Source organism: Temnothorax nylanderi, unplaced genomic scaffold, assembly GCF_030848795.1.
Source record: "Temnothorax nylanderi isolate EJ_2023f unplaced genomic scaffold, tnyl_v1.0 TNYL_tig0139_pilon, whole genome shotgun sequence".
Taxonomy (NCBI): Eukaryota; Metazoa; Arthropoda; class Insecta; order Hymenoptera; family Formicidae; genus Temnothorax; species Temnothorax nylanderi.
In genome coordinates, this window is record NW_027249201.1 from 335,765 (window position 1) to 358,201 (window position 22,437).

The 22,437-nt window shown below is 40.6% G+C and overlaps 6 protein-coding genes across 11 annotated transcripts; 3 read left to right on the top strand and 3 right to left on the bottom strand.

Moving 5' to 3' along the window:
* The first annotated feature begins 284 nt into the window (after nucleotides 1-284).
* LOC139777132 (uncharacterized) lies at nucleotides 285-2,412 on the top strand. Of its 2 annotated transcripts, XM_071714346.1 has the most exons (5): nucleotides 285-497; nucleotides 580-736; nucleotides 889-928; nucleotides 1,041-1,253; nucleotides 1,333-2,412. In XM_071714346.1, the coding sequence occupies exons 2-5, from the start codon at nucleotides 728-730 to the stop codon at nucleotides 1,485-1,487; spliced, it is 417 nt and encodes a 138-aa protein (XP_071570447.1). In that variant the 5' UTR covers nucleotides 285-497; nucleotides 580-727; the 3' UTR covers nucleotides 1,488-2,412. The 2 variants fall into 2 exon arrangements, with proteins under 2 accessions (XP_071570447.1, XP_071570446.1); XM_071714345.1 differs by having other exon boundaries at nucleotides 285-736.
* Nucleotides 492-2,985, bottom strand: LOC139777131 (uncharacterized). The gene is made up of 5 exons (XM_071714343.1): nucleotides 2,683-2,985; nucleotides 2,389-2,510; nucleotides 2,195-2,316; nucleotides 2,044-2,120; nucleotides 492-1,896 (listed from the first exon to the last, which is right to left on the bottom strand). Exons 1-5 carry the CDS (start codon nucleotides 2,813-2,815, stop codon nucleotides 1,742-1,744), a joined length of 609 nt encoding a protein of 202 aa, XP_071570444.1. The 5' UTR covers nucleotides 2,816-2,985; the 3' UTR covers nucleotides 492-1,741.
* Nucleotides 2,986-3,063: 78 nt separating this feature from the next.
* Mrpl9 (mitochondrial ribosomal protein L9) lies at nucleotides 3,064-4,270 on the top strand. The gene is made up of 2 exons (XM_071714342.1): nucleotides 3,064-3,331; nucleotides 3,506-4,270. The coding sequence occupies exons 1-2, from the start codon at nucleotides 3,236-3,238 to the stop codon at nucleotides 4,220-4,222; spliced, it is 813 nt and encodes a 270-aa protein (XP_071570443.1). The 5' UTR covers nucleotides 3,064-3,235; the 3' UTR covers nucleotides 4,223-4,270.
* A 27-nt stretch (nucleotides 4,271-4,297) lies between these two features.
* LOC139777127 (uncharacterized) lies at nucleotides 4,298-9,512 on the top strand. The gene is made up of 7 exons (XM_071714339.1): nucleotides 4,298-4,425; nucleotides 4,539-4,676; nucleotides 5,074-5,206; nucleotides 5,889-6,390; nucleotides 6,488-6,697; nucleotides 7,457-7,698; nucleotides 7,790-9,512. The coding sequence occupies exons 2-7, from the start codon at nucleotides 4,621-4,623 to the stop codon at nucleotides 7,979-7,981; spliced, it is 1,335 nt and encodes a 444-aa protein (XP_071570440.1). The 5' UTR covers nucleotides 4,298-4,425; nucleotides 4,539-4,620; the 3' UTR covers nucleotides 7,982-9,512.
* L(3)l1231 (lethal (3) L1231) lies at nucleotides 8,215-14,401 on the bottom strand. 2 transcript variants are annotated; one of them, XM_071714338.1, is made up of 3 exons: nucleotides 12,823-14,401; nucleotides 10,851-12,247; nucleotides 8,215-10,723 (listed from the first exon to the last, which is right to left on the bottom strand). In XM_071714338.1, the coding sequence occupies exons 2-3, from the start codon at nucleotides 12,214-12,216 to the stop codon at nucleotides 10,557-10,559; spliced, it is 1,533 nt and encodes a 510-aa protein (XP_071570439.1). In that variant the 5' UTR covers nucleotides 12,217-12,247; nucleotides 12,823-14,401; the 3' UTR covers nucleotides 8,215-10,556. The 2 variants fall into 2 exon arrangements, with proteins under 2 accessions (XP_071570439.1, XP_071570438.1); XM_071714337.1 differs by having other exon boundaries at nucleotides 10,851-14,401.
* Nucleotides 14,402-17,070: 2,669 nt separating this feature from the next.
* On the bottom strand, nucleotides 17,071-22,066 carry Stt3b (catalytic subunit 3B of the oligosaccharyltransferase complex). 4 transcript variants are annotated; one of them, XM_071714331.1, is made up of 7 exons: nucleotides 21,491-22,066; nucleotides 20,466-21,164; nucleotides 19,541-19,851; nucleotides 18,929-19,463; nucleotides 18,381-18,842; nucleotides 18,197-18,287; nucleotides 17,071-18,027 (listed from the first exon to the last, which is right to left on the bottom strand). In XM_071714331.1, exons 1-7 carry the CDS (start codon nucleotides 21,772-21,774, stop codon nucleotides 17,947-17,949), a joined length of 2,463 nt encoding a protein of 820 aa, XP_071570432.1. In that variant the 5' UTR covers nucleotides 21,775-22,066; the 3' UTR covers nucleotides 17,071-17,946. The 4 variants fall into 4 exon arrangements, with proteins under 4 accessions (XP_071570432.1, XP_071570435.1, XP_071570434.1 ...); XM_071714334.1 differs by having other exon boundaries at nucleotides 17,071-18,056; XM_071714333.1 differs by having other exon boundaries at nucleotides 17,071-18,062.
* Nucleotides 22,067-22,437: the final 371 nt, after the last annotated feature.

A 22,437-nucleotide genomic window follows, 5' to 3' on the forward strand; every position in this document is an offset into this window, starting at 1 on the left:
CGGTATTCGGTTCAAATTGTGCTTAGATAATTTGTATTTAATCGATCTCGAACAAGCTCCGATTCGAAGTCGTTCCTAGCCATTCCTAGCAAAGATATTCGGGTTTAGTATAGATACCAACGTTCATTTTGTTATAGCCACGTGAAACGTGGGTGAATATAAATAAAAGTAAAATAAATATAAAATGTAAATAAACAAACACGCGCGCGCGCGCACACACACACACAGACGCACACACGCACACACACACACACACACACACACACACATGCACGCGCGCGTGCGCACATCCCGAGAGATTATCCAATCACATAAAAAACGCGATGAGAACTTCGCATTAGAGGTTGATAAATGATAATTATACACGCGCGCGTCGATTTTGTGCGTATTACTTTGTGCAAATCCACCTGGACAGACCTTAACACTTATGCCGATAAAAGAGGAGATAGGAGGGGAAAGAAAAACGAAGAAAGAAAATATTGACACATATATATAATGTACACGATGCGATAAGATGTGATTTAATAGTCATTTAAACAAACTTCCGGACTTGGATAAACATATCTGTCTATGCTCTAGAAAATACCATGTGCAAGAGCTAAGTACATTTATTTATTCCTTCGACTATCACTTTCGAATTGCGCTGTAAGTAAGTCATGATACCTATGCCCGAGATGTTTGGCGACGTTTGAGAATTGCTTCGAAAAACTTTGAACGCTCTACGGAAATGACAGAGGTAAATTAAATATACAGTCGTGTTTTCTTGACTCAACATTATTTTATTCGTTTATCAATATATATTTGCCTCATACTTTGCATTGTTAAAACGTTGCTTTACGTTCTGCCAGTTTACGCGATTGAATGAACACAAATCATTTTATTTTTCAGACACAGAGTGATTGCATATACAATTCGATAATCATGTATTGTAAGTATACTCGCGCCGTACCAGTGCTCTTCACCAGTGTTTGTCACATTTTATTTACTCTGTCGTTCATTATTTTGAAAAAGAAATTGAGAGGATCGATATTTAATTTCAGACGAAGAACGGGCTAAGAAATGCCAGACATTTCTACGTCACCCCAACGTTCGTACATGTATCCTCAAATTTAAGGAGCAGCTTGCCCACAATCCGTTTTTGCAAGTGGCTACCTTCATCGCAATAGCGTCGCTGTTGACACCTATCCTCTTGTTTATCATGTTTGCTATTGTCAGTGGTGTATTTATATTTATTGGTTTTATGATGGTTCAAGGTAAGGAACGGTACACATTTCTGTTCTCGATCACAGACCGCTGTTGCTCAGACTCTAAACAAGTACGTGTTGATTTCAGTGACAGTATTGGCTATTGGCGCAAGTATTTTAAGCTGTGTACTTTTCTGCATCGCAAGCACTATTATAATGGTAGGATTATTTATCCTTTTCGTCTATTACACGTTATATTATACAAACCACGCGTTCAATCTTTTGATATGTACTAAAACCTGAGTTGTGTATAAAGACTTACTTTTTTAATAAGTATAAAAAAGAATAAGAATATAAATAACACTTAAATAGAACCAAAAAAAATGTTTTTTAATGTTTGCCATAAATTAAAGATATCTTCAGTGTGAATACGCAAGACCATATCCAAATATAGAGGTATTATATATAGACTGATATATGTCTACATATATATTATCTATCTTAAAAGTAATAAAATATTAGAATTACATAATCTCACTTAAAGTATAACATTTACATCAATCGGGAATATTTGGTTGAAGATTCTCGTCTCTAATTTCGCCTTCGCTTGTAGACAAATGTATCTCATGCCACAGCGAGTCGGTTAACTTGTCATTAATCTCTTGATTTTCATAATAAAAGTGGTGAATATAGTCGCATTTGTTCGAGACATCTGTATCAAGAGTTAAGGATTGCGAATATGCTTTTCTGCTACTTACTAACAAAAAGAAGTAGCTAGCGTGAAATATGAAATAACACTCAATATATATTACTGGTTATATGAAGTAACGTAAGGCATGAATGTAAAAAAAAAGGATACAGCCTTTAATACCATGCTTTGTAGCTTCGTAATCCCATTGTATCTTAGTAAAATCCTTATACAATTTCAACTTTTTTCTACGAAATGAACAAAACAATGACAACACTGATAAAAGATCAAGAACGCATTAATGTGCAATGATAATACGTACTTTCCTTGCTCCAGCACTTGCTGATCTTGCAAATTTGGCTTAGCAGACCTCAAGCTGTTACGTTTCCCTTCTAATTGTTTGATCTCTTGCAAGAGTTTCTTTTTTTCCGCTTCCAGCTCTTCCTGTTAAAGAGTATTCTGTAATAGTGAGATATTAAGATAGTGAGATAAAAAATTAAGGTATATCATACTCACTAAATAAACCTTTTCTCTTGATAATTCGTTATTTTTTTGCTCCAAAGTTTGTGTCTCCGTATACAGCGTCTCTTTCATAACATCCAATTTTAATTTTAATTCCTTAATCTTAGTTTCGTCCTCTATAAAATATAAAAATTGGTATAGAAGAAAATTGTAAGAATACGACCATTATCCTACAATTTTCTAAGGATTTTAAAGCAACTTAAGATAACGCCAGCAATTTATTCCCTTCCTAGATTTATTTCCCCTCAAATTAAATTATTCTACGTATTCACGAATAACAAAATTCACCATTGAATCGTTGATCTTGATTTCTTTTGATCTCGTCCACAATTTCTGCCTTAGATAGCAACAGTTGTTGGAGTGTCGATGTATCCACATTCACGAGTTTCTTCTTCAGCGATTCTAGCCAGTGGCCCTCCATAGTTTAATATAATTAAAACCAATTAATCTCGCGATAACCTGAGACACGAGATCTCTTTGACGTTTATTTACGTTACAAAATTCGAATCGTCTTTAACAGGGTCGACACAACCATGATATTAAAAAAAGGTATAACAACATCAAAATGCGCAGTAACCGACCAATGGCGTTTGAGTCCAAATCACTGAACAGCCCCTTCTTTCACTCCAACTTATTGCACCAGTTCAACCTGTTCCAAGTGTTCAACCAGTGCAGCTGAGGAACAGCTGCTAAAAGGAACAGTGGGAACAGACCTGTTATTAGATTCTTGTGTCAACGACGAATTAACCTATTTAGCTAATTTCTTTTCGAATGTATCTTATCGATAATTAGGCATTTATTAAGGAAAACTCTAAGAACGAAGCGAGGGTGAACGATAGATATGTTGAAGTTTCCAAGATTATTAGTAAATCACGTGAAAGCGTTGGCGACGCCCGCTTTACCGAGCAAGGCGGATCATTTGTCACAACAAACACGGGTAATTTCTTTTAATATTACTCAGGCAAAGATATAGCCATTCGCATTGTACATACACGTGCATTTTGTCATTCCTGAAACCGTCTAATAGAATCTGGCATATATAGATTATTAAATTGTTTCAATGCATATTCATCTTTAATTCCTATGTTTATTTGTTTAACATTTTTTGCAGAACACCTTTATTCTCAAGAGAAGATTTCCAACGTCACTCCACGAGAAGAATTCCAGGCCCCATCGATTGAAAAGGAGGCATTTTATATACGATCTCGTTGAGGATACCAATGTAAGAAGAAGGGAACCGGTTGATTTGATTCTAACGCAATACGTAGCAGGACTTGGTAATGTGGGCACTCGAGTATCGATGCATCCGTCGCGGGCATACCCACAGCTCTTACTGCCGAGACTGGCGGACTACGCTACTCCTGAGAATATTGAGAAATACACGAAATTGGCAACGGACCAGAGGGACAGTACGCCGTTCAGCTCTGCCTTGGTAGAAAAAACGATCAAGTACCTATCGCAGAAGCGGATAACAATCACAATGTCGAAGGATGTGCCGTGGACGTTGGAGAAGTGGCATATAAAAGCGAATTTCCGCAAGACTGGTATCCACCTACCGGAAGACGCTATAGCGATACCCGAAAGGCCAATATCCGGGCCGAATCTGGATCTAGAGGGAAAGGAGTTTTACGTGACTCTTACGATTAATAATCGCGAGCAGGTGAAGGTGAGATGTCTCCTGCATCACTGGACGCTGGAAAAGCCTCCGATACCCGGTGACGAGTTCTGGAAGACGCCAGGCGAGCCGATATTTCCCGAGGACAAGCCGATTTTAGACTCTCTTCCGCCCTTCTGGGTGGAAAAAAAGAAAACGATACCGTATTTCTAATGTATTGTGTTACACTATAAATAAATAACGCTTAACGGGGAATAAGAATGCACACGTTTTCTTAGAAGTTCCCAACTTAGATATATCTTGAATTCCGCATAAGCATTATGATATTGGTTTACAATGATAATTGTGCTCTTTTGTGCGATTTGATGAGGATCCTCCAACAAGATCTATGACTGCCGTTCTGATTTCGGAGTCCAGTAAGTGCTTTGAAGTATATATACTTGTATACAATGTAGAACTATATCTTCCTAGAATCAATAATTTGACTCTGTTATACCTTCACTGTGTTTGAGATCGTGTCTATTTCTAGAAACTGATAACCTGGAAATCTACTATGAAATCGTAAACAGAAAGCGCTATCATATTTCTATAATATAATATGATAGCTCAATATGGGCGAGAGGTACTTCGCGTGGGATGAAATTTCAGAAGGATTAATTCTATCAAGGTGATAATAATTTGAGAAAATTCGGAATTTTTTTTTCGCGTACTTAGGACACCTCTGATTAGCTTTTTTTACATTAAGCTCGTTTATTTAATTTTTAAACTTTAAAAATTTACTTGGAACGTGCGGCATAATTTAATATCGCGATATATTTGTGATCAGCATGTGAGCATATCATTGTGATATATATTTTTATCTGCGAATAACCGTACGTTTGTGTTCTGACTATCATTGTTTGTATTTTCATTCTATTTAATAAATTTTTTATCCGCGGTATTACGATTGGATTTGGTTTAATTTGGTTTAATTTTTCGGAATTAAAATACTAGACATTAATTAACACAAAAGAAAGCTCTCGCCAGTCCTTTTATTTATTGGAAATTCCTGTTGCATTCATCAGTGCGGCAAAGGCGGAGGATGAACAAGCCAAGCGACGAAAGAAACGAATCGCTGCCGTCCAAAAGTCGGAAATTTATTGTCCGCACGCGTATCTAATTTTGTGCTATCGGGAAACGTTGAATGACAGCGAAAAGGTGAGGACTGCCCTGATGGAAATATTTTACTGAAAATATTATAATACAATTTTACTGAAATTCTCTCTCGATTGACCCCATTTTACTGTTATGCCATCAATATTTCAGTAAAAATTCAGTTTTCAGTTAAATTCAGACCCCCCCCCCATTTCATTATTATCAATATTTCAGTAAAAATTCAGTAAATTTCATGACATAAAAAACTTATCATAAAAAAATTTGTTATTTTTTTAATAGTATAATTTAACTTTCCTTATATTTCACAGTGTTACATTACATTTTATAAGGAAAATTATTATTTTGAAATATATTCAGTAATTTTTCAATAACTTTTATTTCACTTTTCATCGATTTCATAGTATTTTCAATGGGCGGCTCTGATGGAAATATTTTGCTGAAAGTAAATGCTATGAAATCGATGAAAAGTGAAATAAAAGTTATTGAAAAATTACTGAATATATTTCAAAATAATAATAATTTTCCTTATAAAATGTATATATAATACTGTAAAATATGAGGAAAGTTAAATTATACTATTGAAAAGTAAAAACAAAATTTCTTTTATGTTAGGTATCATAAAATGGGGTCGATTGAGAGAGAATTTCAGTAAAATATTTCTGTCAGGCTGGAGCGCAGGTAAATTTTTCATTCTCGATACCGAGAAGAATTTCTTCAATTACAGATCAAATTTCGGAAGCATTATCTGAGAAAAGTGACGCCGGACGAGCCGGACATCATAATCCTGCAGGACATCAAGGACCTCGTGCTCTTCCTTCTCGTAACGTCCATCAGTCCGCAATTCATAAACTTTTTCCACTTGTCGGTCGTAGATCGATTTTTGAGGGCACTGATCATTTACTTCCAACGCTACGTGGAGATATGGGAAGATCTGGTGCAGGAGCGGGCGGCCACCATGAAGAAGGCGCCAAATCCACTGGCGCGCGGACACAGGTCCCGATACGCCGATGAGATGCATGCCCTGCGCTGCGTCCTGGGTAGGGAGTACGTGGACTTGTTGCTGGGCTGCCGGGACGGGCCCCGGTATCATCACATGATGACCGGCGAGAGACGTGCAGCCACGCAATCGCAGGGCGAGAAGGACCTGCGGATCTACGAGGCATTGATAAGCGTGGCCCATCGGGTCGTGTGGATAGCGTTGCAGCGGAAACATTACACTCTAATCGGTACGACGAAAAGCGTACAATGATACACGATGTTCGCGAGATGCTTTGGCATGCTTCGGGCAACTGATCGCCGCGTCGCTGATCGCTTGTTTCACAGAGTTGGAGCTGCACAGGCTGCTCCGAACCGAGGCGTACAACACAGCGCAAAGACAAAGCGGCAGTCGACTTATTCAGGATATGCTGGAGGATGATATCCGTATATTACATGGTCTCGAGACGACGTTGAAAAGCCGAAAATTACTGAGAAACTCCCCCTTGCCTCGCGAGCTGATGTACGCGGATTGCGACTATCGTCTTCTGTCGTTAGGTGATATACATTATTTATAGAAGCATATTCGTATTCAAGGTGATTTACGGAAATAGTATATTTGAAGATATTTAGAGGATTAGGGTATATAGAAACAGTGCATTTTTATATATCCGGAATGACTTCGACCAAACTCCGACTAATTTAATCGATTAATTCAACTGTTGCTTGAAATAAAATTTCTAACTATATAATTTATCCTTAATCTAATCTTTTTCCACATGTTAAACAAAACATTAATAATTCTCACAAGTAAAGATGTCTGTCATGGATTGGAGGGAGGTCAAAGTTCAAACTCTGGCTGGAGTAATATTTTTTCGCAATAAATTCTTTACAGTGATTTAAAGGATGCTTATTAGCATCAAAAAGTTAAATCGATTTAAGTATGTTGAATTTTTTGTTCCAACGAAAAACTGTTTTTTAAGACCGACAAATAATCGGCGCACAGTTTGGGTGGAGGAGAGTATTATAAGTTCACACAAAAATATTAAGCTACAAAGATCCAGCTCGACTGAAGATGGCATATCGCTATTTACTTGTGAGAATCACTTATCGGTCAAAGTTTCACTTATTATTAATGATTAACAATTTTATCCAAAATAGTACATGTGATAAGTTAATCATTGGAGTAAATTAATCGAAGTTTGATCGAAGTCATTCTTAATCATCTATTACTAAACCATGATATATCTGCGCAAAGGATATAGCTATGTATTTTGCGTAGCAAAAATATTATATTGTTCATACTTCCATCTAAAGGGGTGGTAGATATCGACCTATACCATCCGAAAATCGCTTATCTAAGGAACGCTCTTCTCGTCGACGAGGAGATGCTGTCTCAGTTGGAGATTAAAGTAGGCATCCTGGGTCATAATCGTTCGGATTACGACATAATGTTAATGCCGTACGAACCGGAGGAACCGACGGAACCAACGGAGATTGGTTTACTCGACAAAAAATCGTTGGAGACGAGAAAGAGTATCTTTGTACCTAAAATCTTGGTAAGCATCATATCGCTCATGTAAGAATATGAATCTCAACTGGATACGCAAAAAGGATCGAATCTCTGAGATATTTCTGTTTCGTGCAAAGGAACAAATTGAGGAGATCGAAAGCTTGCCCGAGGAAGTGATGGAGGAATTCCCAGTGAGAGAGATTCAAGAATTGAACGAAAGATACGACAGGATTCGAGAAAAGGCCCGGATAAAATGGATTCTTCGAGAAATAAAACGACGTGAACGCAAAGCTGTCGACACCTACTCTATAGCGACAACTTTAGATTGAATGCCCAAGGAATTTCACAAGAAATTAAAATGATATTTATATATTGATACGGATAAATTCTAAATTCTCTCTCGAATATCGACGAAGGATGAATTAACGAATACAATATTTTTGGTTCTTATCTATCGATATAAAAATAAAATACACAAGTCCAATTGTGTTTCGTCTAGCCGACATTATCATTAGGATATGAATGATAAGGATGGATATAAACTGAACGCTATAACACAATGTAAAAAATATGCTTATTATAATTGTTGATGCCTAATCAAGAGTAATAATGCTGATATTTTACAAGAAGATACACATATAGGTACATTTCAAGCAATGCGTTACGATTAAACTCGGCATTGTCCTGTTCATAAATAATTACTGTACCTAATCGCTACCGCTATATACGTAGTAACAATACATACGACGTTAATTTAATCCCCAATGTGGGTCGACGTGTAAATTATCCCGTTTTCGTTTGCATCTACATGCGATAAACTCACTTTAGCGCTTTTTTTTTGCAATCGCTCACACTCAGCTAAACGTTTATTATTTAAAGTGCGCTTTGCTCCAGTGCGATCCGTTTCTCTTGAACAAGTAACACGCATTATATCGCAACATAAACCGAAAAGAGAGAAAGAAAGGAGATGTCTCAATGTTTGGCACAATGATTTTGATAATAAAAACCAGATTTTATAAACATCTGCCCGTTATTATGCACACACACGTTCGCGTTTTGAGTAGTTTGCTTCATCTGTAAGCTAAATATGTAATATACAATAGTTTCCCGTCTCATCACGTTATTACGATATGTATTGAAATTATGATGATTCACAATATATCCGTTTTGCCATTACAGACGGAATTATAACAATGTACTGTTGTGCACGTGTGGTACTTTAGAAGTCAACTGGCAGTAAGCAATTCAACCATTCACACACGCCGATCTAGTTTTACTTTCAGAATCTGTGCCTTTATGCTCCTCATAAAAAAAAAAGAAAAAGATCCTCTTCTCAAATAATCATCGGAAGAGTGCTCTCTTGAAAAAATATACGTGATAACGTTTTCCTTTACTAATACATAGATAATGCGCAGCGTGTCATCGTCTCATTGTAAGGCTGCAAAGCGTGTTGCACGTTCGGTTGAACAATGTTGAAAAATGAAAATTTTTTTCGGCACTTCTTGCTAATTGTTACTTCATTTAGATATTACGGCTACTCTATCGTCGCTCAACATTTGTCTACATGAATATAATACAGAATGGATAAAATGACAATATTGATCATGCACATATTAACAATATAACGTTATTTAATAAATGTGATTATTTAATTGTATTAATGTAGGAATCAGATGATGGAAAAAAACGTGATTATATACACTACGTGTCACATATATTTATGTAGACATATGTAGGTTTTTTTTTATAAATTCAGTCCTGTGTTTGTACAGACACAAGGTTTTATAATGAAAATTAACTTCTGGAAAAATGTATTTTATTTAAATAAAATAAAATTCAAATATAGTAATTTTCAAAGGATGATACTGCATAAGATGTATATCCCAGATTCATATTTTTTTCATGTGCTGTATATTTTCACCATTGGAAAAATAATGCAAATACCAATTTTTACATTCTGCAAAATAATGAATAATTTTACTACGACAATTTGCTCTAATGTAAGAATGATATATATGTATGTATATATATATACAAAGTTATATACGAACACCAAATATTTCTTTCAAATATTACGTTTGTTGACTCCAATTATTCTGTACTTTAATTTGTAAAGCTAAACTCCAATTTGTAAACCTGAATACGTTTCTCACAGTTGCTATAGTATAATCGATAACAGATAAAATCATTACAAATCAGTCATAAAAATACCTTTGTACCTATTATTTGAGTAATCAGTAATTAGCTAGACATTACGTGTAGTTCAATAAATATGGGAGCTATTAGAGTAACGTAATTTAGATAACTCCTCCGCTGTTTCTTTCAATAAAAACAAGCCATATATAAAAATGAAAACTTTTTTAGCTCGCGTGTGTTGGAATAAAGTTTGAACCATTTACGTGAATTGCATCCACTTCCTCTCCATCTACTTATACATTTCGTTACCCCTTCCAAAATGATTGCGTGTATTAATTGCAGCTATAACCATTTTTCTAAGCAAATTTGTCAAGTGCAAGTCAAAGTATCTGCAAATAAGCTACAAAGATATTGCATTTAGTATAATAATGACGCAGAATGTCCGTGATTATTTGTCAAAAAGGATGGAATTCTCGATTTTTTACATTACTACTTGTTCGACATAAACCTACCTGGTGGTATTGTACCCAATGCTATTTATACTAAATTCATTTTGCTATTGGTTTTTTTTTCTTTTTTTTCATTTGTTACTTTCTGTATGTCAATCCCTGCCATTATCTCGGACTTGCGTGGCTACGTAATAACAGTCTATAACACAATCTTACGTTTAGCAGCACAGACACAAACAGTATTTCTTTCTACGTTATAAGGAACACGCGCGAATTCCTTTCCAAAAAAAAAAAAATTATTACGTTAGGATTGGTGGGGCTACGAGGCAATATCCGACATAAGCTGGGCGAGCAATGCCGGCTCTAAAAGTCCATGCGTCTGCCCCATCCTCTCCAAGTTTCGTACATCTTTATCAACCTCTTCCAAAGCCCGTTGCAATTCCTCCTCTTCTTCTCTCGACGGCTCATAATCTCCGTTTCTACCCTCTATAAATTTAAACAACTTAAATTATCTTACGAAATAAATAAATAACAAATTCTACACAACTGCGAGATTCACAAAGTGCAGAATACCGAAAGTATGGATGTCCAATACAATGTGAAATGCAATTACCGATAAATAAGTCGTTAAAAGCATCCGGAGGTAAGTTGTTCAGCACGGTGCCAAAGTCATGCTCGGCAGAGTCCAAGGAAGCGAATACTTCGTTATCCCCAAGCTCGACTTTGAGCCCTCCGCTCAGACCAAGAGAGCCTAATCCCAATCCTAGATTTAAGTTAGACGAATTTGAACTTCCCTGCGGAACATTCAGGTTGTTCAACGTCTTATGGTTTTCACTACAGTTTATTTGGCTCATGTAATGACTCTCCTCGTGCATCAATGCAGCACCCTTGGTAGTCTCTATCTTATTCGAGGGCGGCCGTTTGCGTTTCTTCGGCTTGGACTTGGGTTTAGGCTTCGCCGGGATAGGGGGGGAGGCTGGCTTTTTACGAGCTTTCTTTGGTTTGGATTCTTGAATTTTACGGTGATAATTGTCCCTCTTCCGCGCGTGTTCCGGGCAAAGAGGCAATTCGTGCGCGACGTCAAACACAGGAACACAACACTGTGTGTTGTCACTAAACTTGGCAGTGCAATGCTCGAATAAAAGCTGATCTCCGTTTAACATAATGTGGCGGGAGCAATGCCGAGTACAAGGCAAAGACGTCTGTTGGCATCCTTCCGCCCCGCACGGCCCGCCAACTAGCAACGGCCCGTCGAGTATCTTGCTGGTGCTCGGCGAGTCGCTCAAAGCTCGCGCGGTAGAAGCGGGATCTTTGGAAGCGGCCTCCAGCAAGCATCTGACCCTGTGTCGGAGTACAGCTTCAGCGTCAGCCCCCTCGATACGCAACTGAAGCAATTGTCGTTGTAGCTGCGAACGCAGTTGGGACAGTCGAGCCGCTCGATTCAGCGACGCAGTGGACTCGCCGGGGAACCAATGATGCTGATAGATCGTCATCTCGTCCCCACTTGAATCGCTGTCGGATATCTCGTCCCCGGCCCTCGGATAATACAACAGCGTGTGGTCCCGACTTTGCCTCCTAGATCGCAATCTCCGCAAATTCTCGGTGTGTCGCTGCTTACGCTGAACTAGATTAGAAAATTTGTGACCCAGGTTCACCCCAATCCCGTCTTCGACCCTCGTCTCCGCCGTGGCATTGACCCCGACAATCTTGTAGCCCGCGCCTGGCACAGGCGCCACCCTTATCCTCTGCTTCATGCATTTCCCCTTCGGCTTGTTGTTCTTGCAACTTTGCATCACTTCGGAATTTGTGGGTGGAACCACCGTGGCATTTCTCCCCGCTGCCGTGGCAAATGGTTCCGGTTCACTGAAAATGTACGGATCAACATCTTGATGTGCCTCGGTTTTCAGCAAAGCCTTCAATCGGTCCGAAAACTTCAATTTATTGTCCATGTTTGAGTTTTCGGAAATAGGGACCTTCATTGATTGCCGCTTCTGTCCAGATCTGTTCCACCTGCATTCTCAAATCCTCCAAGTCAACTTTCTTCCTATCTAGATAAAACTTAGTTCACGCTATGTGCCAAGATCCAAATACAAACTACCCCATTGATTATTAATAATGTAATACTGAGACTGTACATGAGAAAATTAAAAATGTTTTATGTTATATCACAGATATTTGTTATTACCAAGTTAGCCAAGTAAAAAAAAAAGAAAATTAAGCGTATTTGCATGAACGGAACGTTCTACACTACATAAGACTCAATAAATTAAAAGGTAGATTGGGCGATACACCAGTCACATTTGAGTATATCGATAACGTTACACTAATGTATCTTTCTCCTCTAAACGTACACAGTCAAACAAGTCATGGAATTTACGTTAAACTAACAGAAGGCTTGCGGAACGACTCAACGACTCTTTGTATGTCTACAAAGTACAGAGATTAATATTCGACCGGCATTGTCAACGTCGTTCAACGCTACTTGTGACTGCGACCTACGAATGTCCGCGACCCGCGGCTTCCCTGGTTCGAACAATAAGCGTGAACTTAGTCCATTGCTAGATCAGGACAAAAACGATCCTTGCCTCGCATAGCAGTGCCTCTACGCCAAGCGACAGCCTACACATGTTCGAGCAACTGCGTTGTCGTCATCATCGTCATCATCGTCATCATCGTCGTCGTCGTCGTCGTCGTCGTCGCGTGTCGGCCGGACGTCAGGTCGGTGTGCAGCACTGCCGAAGTGGCGCGCCTCGAAGATTCCGCGGTCGGGATCGTGGCCATATCACCGGATGGTGATCTCCCCGCGCGCGCGCGCGGGGGTGCTCGACGTTCGTCGCTCCGACGGACGGGGTCCTGTCTTTCCTGCCTGCCTGCCTTTTTTTCCCCTCCGTTTAGGTTAGGTTCGCTCACGTCGGGACGACAGGACAGCCCGATCTCAGCGAGGCGGTGGGAAGTACTCCCGGGACAGACCTCGCAGCATACTCGTGTCCCACGAAATGAGATAGCTCGCGATCGCAGGGCCCGGTGCTCGGCCACCAGCTCTCGTTCTCGACGTCGGACCCTCGACTCGGGGTGGTCGAGGTTGGGACGACACACTGGCGATCGCTCCCGCGGACAAAGGCAACGGTCGGGGGCGGCACGTCGAGACGGCCCACGGCACGAGCTTCCTGCACTCGTGCGCGGACTCGCTTCACCACGGGCGGTCACACACGACGCGGGTCACACGCGCAAAATTTCTCGACGTCCGTCGATAATAACATTAGAAAGATATGTCAAGACGTGCGGGGGCAGCAAAATGGCGGCCGCGGCGCGGCACGGCACGGCACGGGCCAGCCCTCGGGGCTCGGGCGAAAAATCCCTGAGTCCGCGGGCGATAATCGCCGCGGATTCGGCGACGGCGGCGGCGTCCGCGCCGAATTTAATTCCGGACGGCGCCGCGGGTGAGACGCGCGACGAGCGGGAGGCCGCGCCACGTGGCGAAAAGGATGATATTCGGCGCTCCGTGGAACATAACCTGTACGCCGAGATGACCTTTTCGCGCGAGCGACAATTTTCCCTTTCAGAGGCTTCTCTCTCTCTCTCTCTCTCTCTCTCTTTCTCTCGTACCTCGCGCCTCGTCGCGTCCCTCGAGCGCTCTAGAAGGAATGCTGGGAAAGGAGATGCGAGGAAATCGACGATCTTCTCGTCGTCGTCGTCGTCGTCGTCGGACTCATCAACGCATTCCGTGAATCATCTGACTTTCGAAAGCCGAGACGAGCAGACGAGACTTTCCCCGTATTCGTTCGCGTGAGCCAGAGATAACGACTCGTCCAACTATGTCGGCGTTGCTTCATGCCTGATATCAGGATTTATCGCGATTCGCGAGCCATGCGTGAATACGAGGTTCGTTCCTTGTAGCTGAACTTTTCACACGTCTCCGCATCCTTTCCCTTTCTCCCTCCAGCAACCAGTTATTTATTTCACTTTAAATGCAGGAAGTATGACGTAGTACAATTACAAAGAATACGATCCTGCGTTTGTTCCTCGTTCCTCGCAGCTGGATCTTTTGCATCTTCTCAGACAGCACGCATGTCCAAAATCGGGATTTAAAGACGTCGTCTTATGTCCCGATTTTGGATACGATACTGCCTGAGTTCTTTTTCTCCCCGACGATGTATCCCACTTCATTTTAGGTACAGAAGGTATAAATGCGCAACTATGAAGGATATTTATTCTTTGTAGCTAAAAACGTTTTATCTCTCGTGTATCTTTTTCTTCAACATTGCATTATACAGGGTGATTCAGAAATACTTGTACAAACTTTGGGAGTTCTCCACACATGACAAGAAAAAAATGTCACATACACACTGAAAAAATCTAATGGATTTAAATCAGGCAAACACGCAGGTTTGAAATGTAATCTTCCGATTATAATTCATAAGCCAGGCATTTCGCCGGACCATATGTATATATGACTTTTCTTCTTTAATGTGTAGAGAACTCATCCTAAAAATTTGTAAAAGTATTTCTGAATCACCCTATATGTTCCTATCTTTTACCTTCTATAATCTGATTATCGAGGAAACGTAGTGATCGAACGATGGATTTAATTATTTCAACCATGTGATTCATATTTAAGTAAATACGAAAGTCATCCTGGATGATTGTTGTATGAGTCATTTGAATTTTTGTGCGGCTGATAGGATTGTTTTTAGGGAAAAAAAAAAAAAAAAAAAAACTTATATGACGATCTTAAAGTCTGTTTACTACTTTTCTCTTGGAAAATTCTTATCGCGCTACTCGTGTTTGTATTAAATATACGTGACTTTCGCGAATGAAGGTTTGATTGCGGCAATCAAGTATGGAAACATTGGAAACCACGGGTTCGTTATCAGTTTCAAAATCTATAGTTTGTAGATCCGTCGCGAAAAGATTAATTACCCGGAATTCATTAATTTATTGGTCATTATGCAAACTGAGTAAATCACTTCTTGTTTGCGAAATGGATACGAGATTGTTTAAATACATAAAGGAGCGTTACGATTCAGGGTTTTTCTCTTTTTATGTAATTTACATTTTGATGAATTTTGATAATATATAAATGACGATATAATAAATTTTATTATATATATAAAACGGAGTCCCCAGAGGAAAGATTTGATAAATCGAATATCTTCAAGTATGATGGCCATGATCGGTTGGCTCGCATTTAAACAACTATATAGCTTACAGAAGAGGAAATACAAACGTGTCGTCCACCTGTTGATACTCAATAACATTCTCGAGGTTTCGTATCACCGAGTTGAAATTTTTTAAATCTCAGAAATTACAAGCGCTCTTTTACCAATAAATGAAATAATACATTCATTTATAAGCAATATTGTTGCAATTATATGTATAATATAATTGCAACATATGAAATTTATTATATCGCTATTTATATACATGTATTATATATAAAAATTTATGGAAGTTACATGAAAACAGAAAAGTATATTGTGTTACAAGTGCGGAAAGTTGGCTGTTGGTCACGAGCGCGGGTAGGCGCACGAGCCGAAGGCGAGTGCGCCTACCCGCGCTCGTGACTAACAGCCAACTTCCGTACGTGTAACACATACTATTTTGTATTACAAGTGCATGTAGGGATGGGGGTTAAAGGAGTGGAAATGTGCGTATATTAGACGAGTGCGGGTAGTCGCACGAGCCGAAGGCGAGTGCGTCTACCCGCACGAGCAGTCGGGAGTTTTTTCTCCCAACGAGGGGGGGCGAAGCCCCCCCGAGTTGGGAGAAATGACACACGGGGGGGTCCGGGGGGGCAAAGCCCCCCCGAGTAGGGGGGGTTCGGGGGGGCGAAGCCCCCCCGAGTTGGGCGCAGGCGGGGAGGGGGGCGTGGGGGGGAGGGGCGGAGCCCCTCCCCCCGCATACTTTAACCGACATTTATTACAGGAGCAAATAGCACGTATCGCGTAGGCTCGTAGCGAGCGCGAGCGCACAGTCACGTTTATCCACTACCTGTCGAAATCGACTTCGTCGGCCAGGTCGGCCTTGTCGTCGTCGTTGTCGTCGTCGTCGTCGTCGCGTCGACGACGGCGGCGGCAGCGGCGATGGCCACGGGCTGACGGGCCTCACGGGTCTGATGCCCTGATGCCCGAGCGAGAAAAACGAATAGCGGCGCGAGTTTGCACGCGGTTGTCCGCGATACGAGACTCGCGCTTCAGACTCGGCACTCGGCGATTCCGCGACTCGGCCGCGCTGACGAAAGAGAACACGAAAGGGAGGACGCGCCCGTACTCGTACCGTTTGGGAAGGTTATGCGTACAAGTATGTACAGTAGAGTGACATATGAGTAGCTGTTAGGTTAGGTGTGTGTTGGGAAGAGGCGAAGTGGCGGTATTTTCGGTAGTTGTTTTCTGTGTGCGCTGCGAGATGGCGTTGATACCCGTTAGGTATGGCTTGAACCCGTGCGCTATGAGTCTTAGCGCACGGTTTTCCCGTTGACTATGACTTTGGATATGACGTGTGGAATATTTTGTAGGTAGATGTTGGCAAATCGTTACTTTCCGCACAGAAAACACACACGGAAAGTGCTACTTTCCATGCACGTGTAATACAAAAACTTTTTGTGTACCTATATTTAGAATGCATTGTATGTCGTATATAATGAAATTTATTGTATCGCCATTTATATATTACTTATCAAAATTTATGGAAGTTACATAAAAAAGAAAAACTGTGTATATTTAGAATGCACTGTATGTCATGTAAAAAGAACACGTAAAATCTGCGCATGCAATTTATACCGTCGAGAAAGATCTCTTTCATTCAGGTGAAACGGAAATTAAATTGGACTCATGTTTGAAATACATATTTTGTAAATAACAACACTGTGTTATCACAAATGTTTATCTTTCAACAAGGTGCTATACAACAAACTGTGTACACGTGACACACGCTCGATCGTTCCGATGTTCCTGCTGAAAATCGGCAGAAGTCCGCTTATTTTTTGACAAACTCCACCCGACGAAATACCATGTAATATATTAAAACATATTATGTAACGTAAACGTGTGTGTATATACTAACTAGGATGCCTTACGAATCTCAATTTACATTGAGACCTCCATACAATTGTTGATTGATAACAAATAAATTTCAAGTTATTTTACATCATTAACTATTAAATGCACAATTGGCTCAAGGGAAAAATAATTAAACGAAGAATTTAATTCCCTTAGAACGTGAAAAAAAGAAAAAAAATGTACATTGACTTGCTCTAATAAATATATATTCATATAAATATATCTCGAAATATATTTACTCAATTATATCGGAGATGATTGCGTGTGATCTGCGTAGTAATTTGAAAAAGATGTTCGTTACATTAATAAATGATGTAATTATGCAATAACAAACAATTTTTCCCTTACAAAAAATGGATAACGTAAACGAAAGACGAATAACAATGTGTACATACGTATGAACCAAACATTATGAGAAAGAAGATTCGTGAATACAATATTCGTAAGACTACCAATCTGTCTACCTGTTCCGGAGACAAGAATGAAAACTGTCATTCTTGGAATATTCTATTCTTCAAGTCGGTTGAACTGTTCTGACGACATTAAATTCTTAGTTCGAGGTATAGTTTGTGGTAGACCCAAGGGACGGTAATTCTTTTATTACAAAAGTTGTATTTGCAAACTGTTTATGAAATAGTCAGCGAATCTTCGTTACGTCGTTCGTCGTTGAGGTTTCTGTCCTTTAATAACAACTGGCCGGCCTTTTATGAAACCTCGCTTACGCCGTGCATTCTGAAACATCAATGCCCGACCCCCCATAACTTCAACTACGTTTCCTGATCAATCGATGCGTAACGATAAAAACGGCGAAACGATACGAAAAATCGTACGAATAAAAAAAGATAAATCTATTATTCTTTACCTTAAGATTTTACCATAAATGTAATATATGCATACCAACCTTTTTGCTAATATACGAATTCGCACGGCGTGTGATAACTCGCTCGGAAATCGGAATTCTTGGTCTATTAAACTCCGCTGGTTTCTTCACCCTACGAACGTGTTTCGAGATTAATATCAATGCAGGACAATAACAGGAAAGTAGTGAGTACATTTAATTATAAGAGAAAGCTATCACAATTCACCTGTAAATCCTGACAAGCCAATGCTCAGTGGTGTAAGCTTCCTCCAGATATGTTAACTGGAAGTTCTTATTGCCTATTTCCGCATTACGAGTGCGATCGTAACCGTAAGGCGACCGATAGTCTATTTTAACGTCCCCGAACCGGTAGTAACTCAACTTGTACATCAGTGAGTTCAGTAGAGTTGGGGAGCCTTCAGAATCGACGCGGAATTCCCCCCTTTCGGTGAAATAATCACTCTCGCGAATGTCCTGGGGATGTTCGCCTTCGGCGATACGGACCATCCATAAGAATTTATTGATATCGTCACCACTATATCCAATCATCCCGCCAAAAATGATCAACACGTAGTCCACATCCAGGGACGTCATGATCTCGTAAGCAGCACTTTCGTTCGAGCTCATCGCTTTACCGACCAGAGCTATGTGCGAATTATTCCATGTATTATTGTCCACGAGGGTAGTTCTGCAAAAGGGAAATTGACGTAGCAATGTCAAATCGCTTTCACATATATATTAATTTAAATACATATGACCTTATAAGTGTTGTACCTGTTAGCCATACCAGCAATCTGGTATCCGTAATCCCACCAGCTCATGACTCTCGCATCATTGGCCGTGTTTTGGGCTAACCAATAATAAGCCTCTCGAAAATCGTCCAGTATAGCCCTGCCGCCGTCGTTACTGTAGGATGCCAAAACGATAGATGGACTAGAGTAAGCGTTGCTGGTCACCCACGTGCAGTGCACGGTAAACATCATCAGCAGCATCAGCATGCCGATGAGAACAACGTTACGGAGATTGGGACCTAATCCGTCACCGTTGCCTTTTGACCTCTCGTGCTTCATTCTACGAAGTTTACCGGCTTTATCGTATAACGCTCTGCCGGGACTTCTCTCTCTTTCTTCCTCGCTCTCCTCGTTGCTCTCGCTACCGTTGTTTCCGTCCCTGTCCTCCTCCTTGAAGAACAGTTCCACGAGTCTGCTGACAGCGACACCGGCCAGCATACACACCACCGGAGTCAAGGTCAACATAAGTCTTACCATCACACCAGCGAAATAAACGGCACTTATGGCGTACAGTACGACTGCAAGGAAGATCGAATATTAGTTATCGTTAATAATATTTTATCCTAAGACATATTCCAGGATCGCGAATTCTTACCAAAGACACGTTCATCATTGACGTGTGTAATGCAGTACCAAAGACCGACCGGGAACAATGCGACAAGAACATGCAGATCAAAGAAAAAGCTGAACCAAGTTGTCGGTTGATGTTCCGATACAGACGCTATTATAGGGATATGTATCTTGGCATAACCGGTATCCCACAATGAGTAAAATCTACCGCTCCAGGGGGCGACGACGCCGGCGTACGTTAATACGATCAGAATGAATAGGAGCATAGCAGTTGTTACAGCCACCACACCACCGAAATATTTCATCTCGGACTTAGTAAGTACAGTTCTTAAGTATCTGGAATCAGAGAAACCGCGATATGAGTACACTGCAATTGGTGTGTTTCCAAAATGTCTGGGTCAATTCTCATCAATGTAATTTTCTGATGAAAAATATGCTATACAAACATAAACGCAAATTTTTTCTGTTACAAACATCAATAGTTGCAGGATAGTATAAGTAAAATTTTCAAAATTCAAATAACTATGCAAGTATTATTTGATATTGTTCGGCATTGGATATGACAATAAAGTTTGAATTCACAATTAAACTCTATATAATTGTAAGTCTTTTAGTTTGCACTATTTTTACACACATTCTGTTAGCAATAGACTTTAATCAAGTCCTTTATTTCTGTTTTATCTTTTATCCTTGTGATTATCAATTTAGACAGAAAGAGGTAATTTTCATCAACCATTGAACTATTTGTGGATGCATTTTATCCATGTATTGGAATTTTACTATATATTTATGCTTGCAGTTGAGAGTTAAGAAGCTAGTGAAATATGTTGATAGTCTAGCAAAATTGTATAAACATTATAGGGACATGCGGTTGTATCACTACAGATAGATAATGTAGATTAAAATAATGCAAATAATAAGTCAATTAACATTATAGAAACAATACATACCTAAACGCTGCTACAAAGATTATAAGACCGAATACACCACTCGCTGCCATGTGCTCGGAAGTTCTAATCGGCTGAAAACCGACGAACGGTATTTGCATACTCAGTAAAAGTCCAAGAACGTAAAACGTGGTATAACTGGTGAATAACCGATTGCTAAAGCGATTCAGGACCAGTAAGGCAAATACATGGAGTGGAATCAGATTGATAATGAACACGTATCCTCCCCATGCCGATACCATGTAAAAGTAAGACAGGGCAGTTACACTCGCCCAGAAGATCGAGCCGGTCTTGACTGATTTAACCCAAAGATAGTAAGTAATTTGCAATGCGAAGATCGCGATTCCCTCGTTGTCGTAACTGCCGGCTACGGATCTCGAGATGTAGCCAGGTACGATGGCGATAAAACAAGCGGCAAACAAGCCAGCTCCGGCACTCCATATTTCTTTCGTTAATAAATACGTCGATATGGCAGTAAGGCCACTAAAAATTGGAGCTAGGAATACACATATGTCTCTTATATGCACTGGTATGTTCAGAGAGTGCAGTATGTAGTGTATCGATCCAGATGTTATCATGAGCCCAGGATAGACGGTTCCGCCAACAATCCGGCCCAATGGATACCAAGCCCGTTCGTCGAACCAATTTAGAAAATTGTAGAATCCATGCTGCACCATATATGCCGTCGCTCTGTAGTTGAACCTGAATTTGAAATACATTTATCACATTTCAACCAGATAAAAATTCAATGTTGTTTAATGTTTCGTTTCTTAAAATGCTATTTATTTTGTCGAAATAAATCATCAATGTACAGGCAATTGAAGAAACAAGATAGAAGTTAACAAATTATAATTATTTAATCCATCAATACTTAATTCTCCCACGCGTTTCCATTTAAGTACGAAATGTCGTCCATTATCTCGCACTCTCGTTACATAACGGTAAAATATTACAACGAGAATTTATCGTCCCTTCATGGGATACGATAACACTCGGCACGGTTGAACGACCGCGCGCCGGATACCTACCAGGGATCGAACTCGTGTATGATGCTCTCGAAGCGTATGACCGCGAAGAGCCTCGAGGCGAAGCCCGAGATCCAGGCGAGCAGGAGAACGGTGAAGGTGATGAGGGAGCTGAAGCCGGCGTTGTTCATCAGCGTGGAGGACTTCATCTGCTTGATCGTCGACCTTTTGTCGGGGAACATGACCTTCGCGTTGGCCGACGACATGGAGGACGAGGACGATGACGAAGAAGACGGGGGCAATTGCTGCTGCTGCTGTTGCGACAACGACGACTTGTTCGGCAACATGTTTTTCCGTTGCCCCGTGTCCACCACGAGCGTGGATTATTAGACGTACGACACCGTATATATATCCGCGTTATCGATACTCACAACGTGGCGTTCGCCATATGTGCATCAGAACTTGCTCCGCGGTCCCGCGCGCGACACACGTTGCGCGAGTCGTGAACGGCGCGCGACGAATTATCAAATGTCTCGCTACACACCTAAACTCCTAAACCTCTCGAAGGCTAGGACACGTCGAACGCCGGCTACGTGTTAAACATGACTTCCACCGTAGCAGTCGCGGAACGCGGAGCCCGCACCAGAGCGCAGCAGTAGACAGGAAGTCGGTGTGTTCGAAATTTCGAACATGCGCTACCCGGCTACCGGACAAGTCGAAAGGGCCACTTCGAACTTCGTCCAAACTCCGATTAAACTCCGATTAAACTCCGATTAACTTAGGGCCGGTTTCACCATCTCCGATTAACTGTAACCTTCGATTAAACTCACTCTTCGTCTCTTTCTAAAGGGGGACAGTTAGAAAGAGATGAAGAGTGAGTTTAACGCTCAGTAGCAGTCGATTGGCTCTTACTTTTAGAACCAACCAATCAACGCAGAGTGTTGATAAGACGAATTCAACAGTTGTGCAACAGTTGTGTCTGCTGAACGCGCCCAGTGTAACCATAGGTT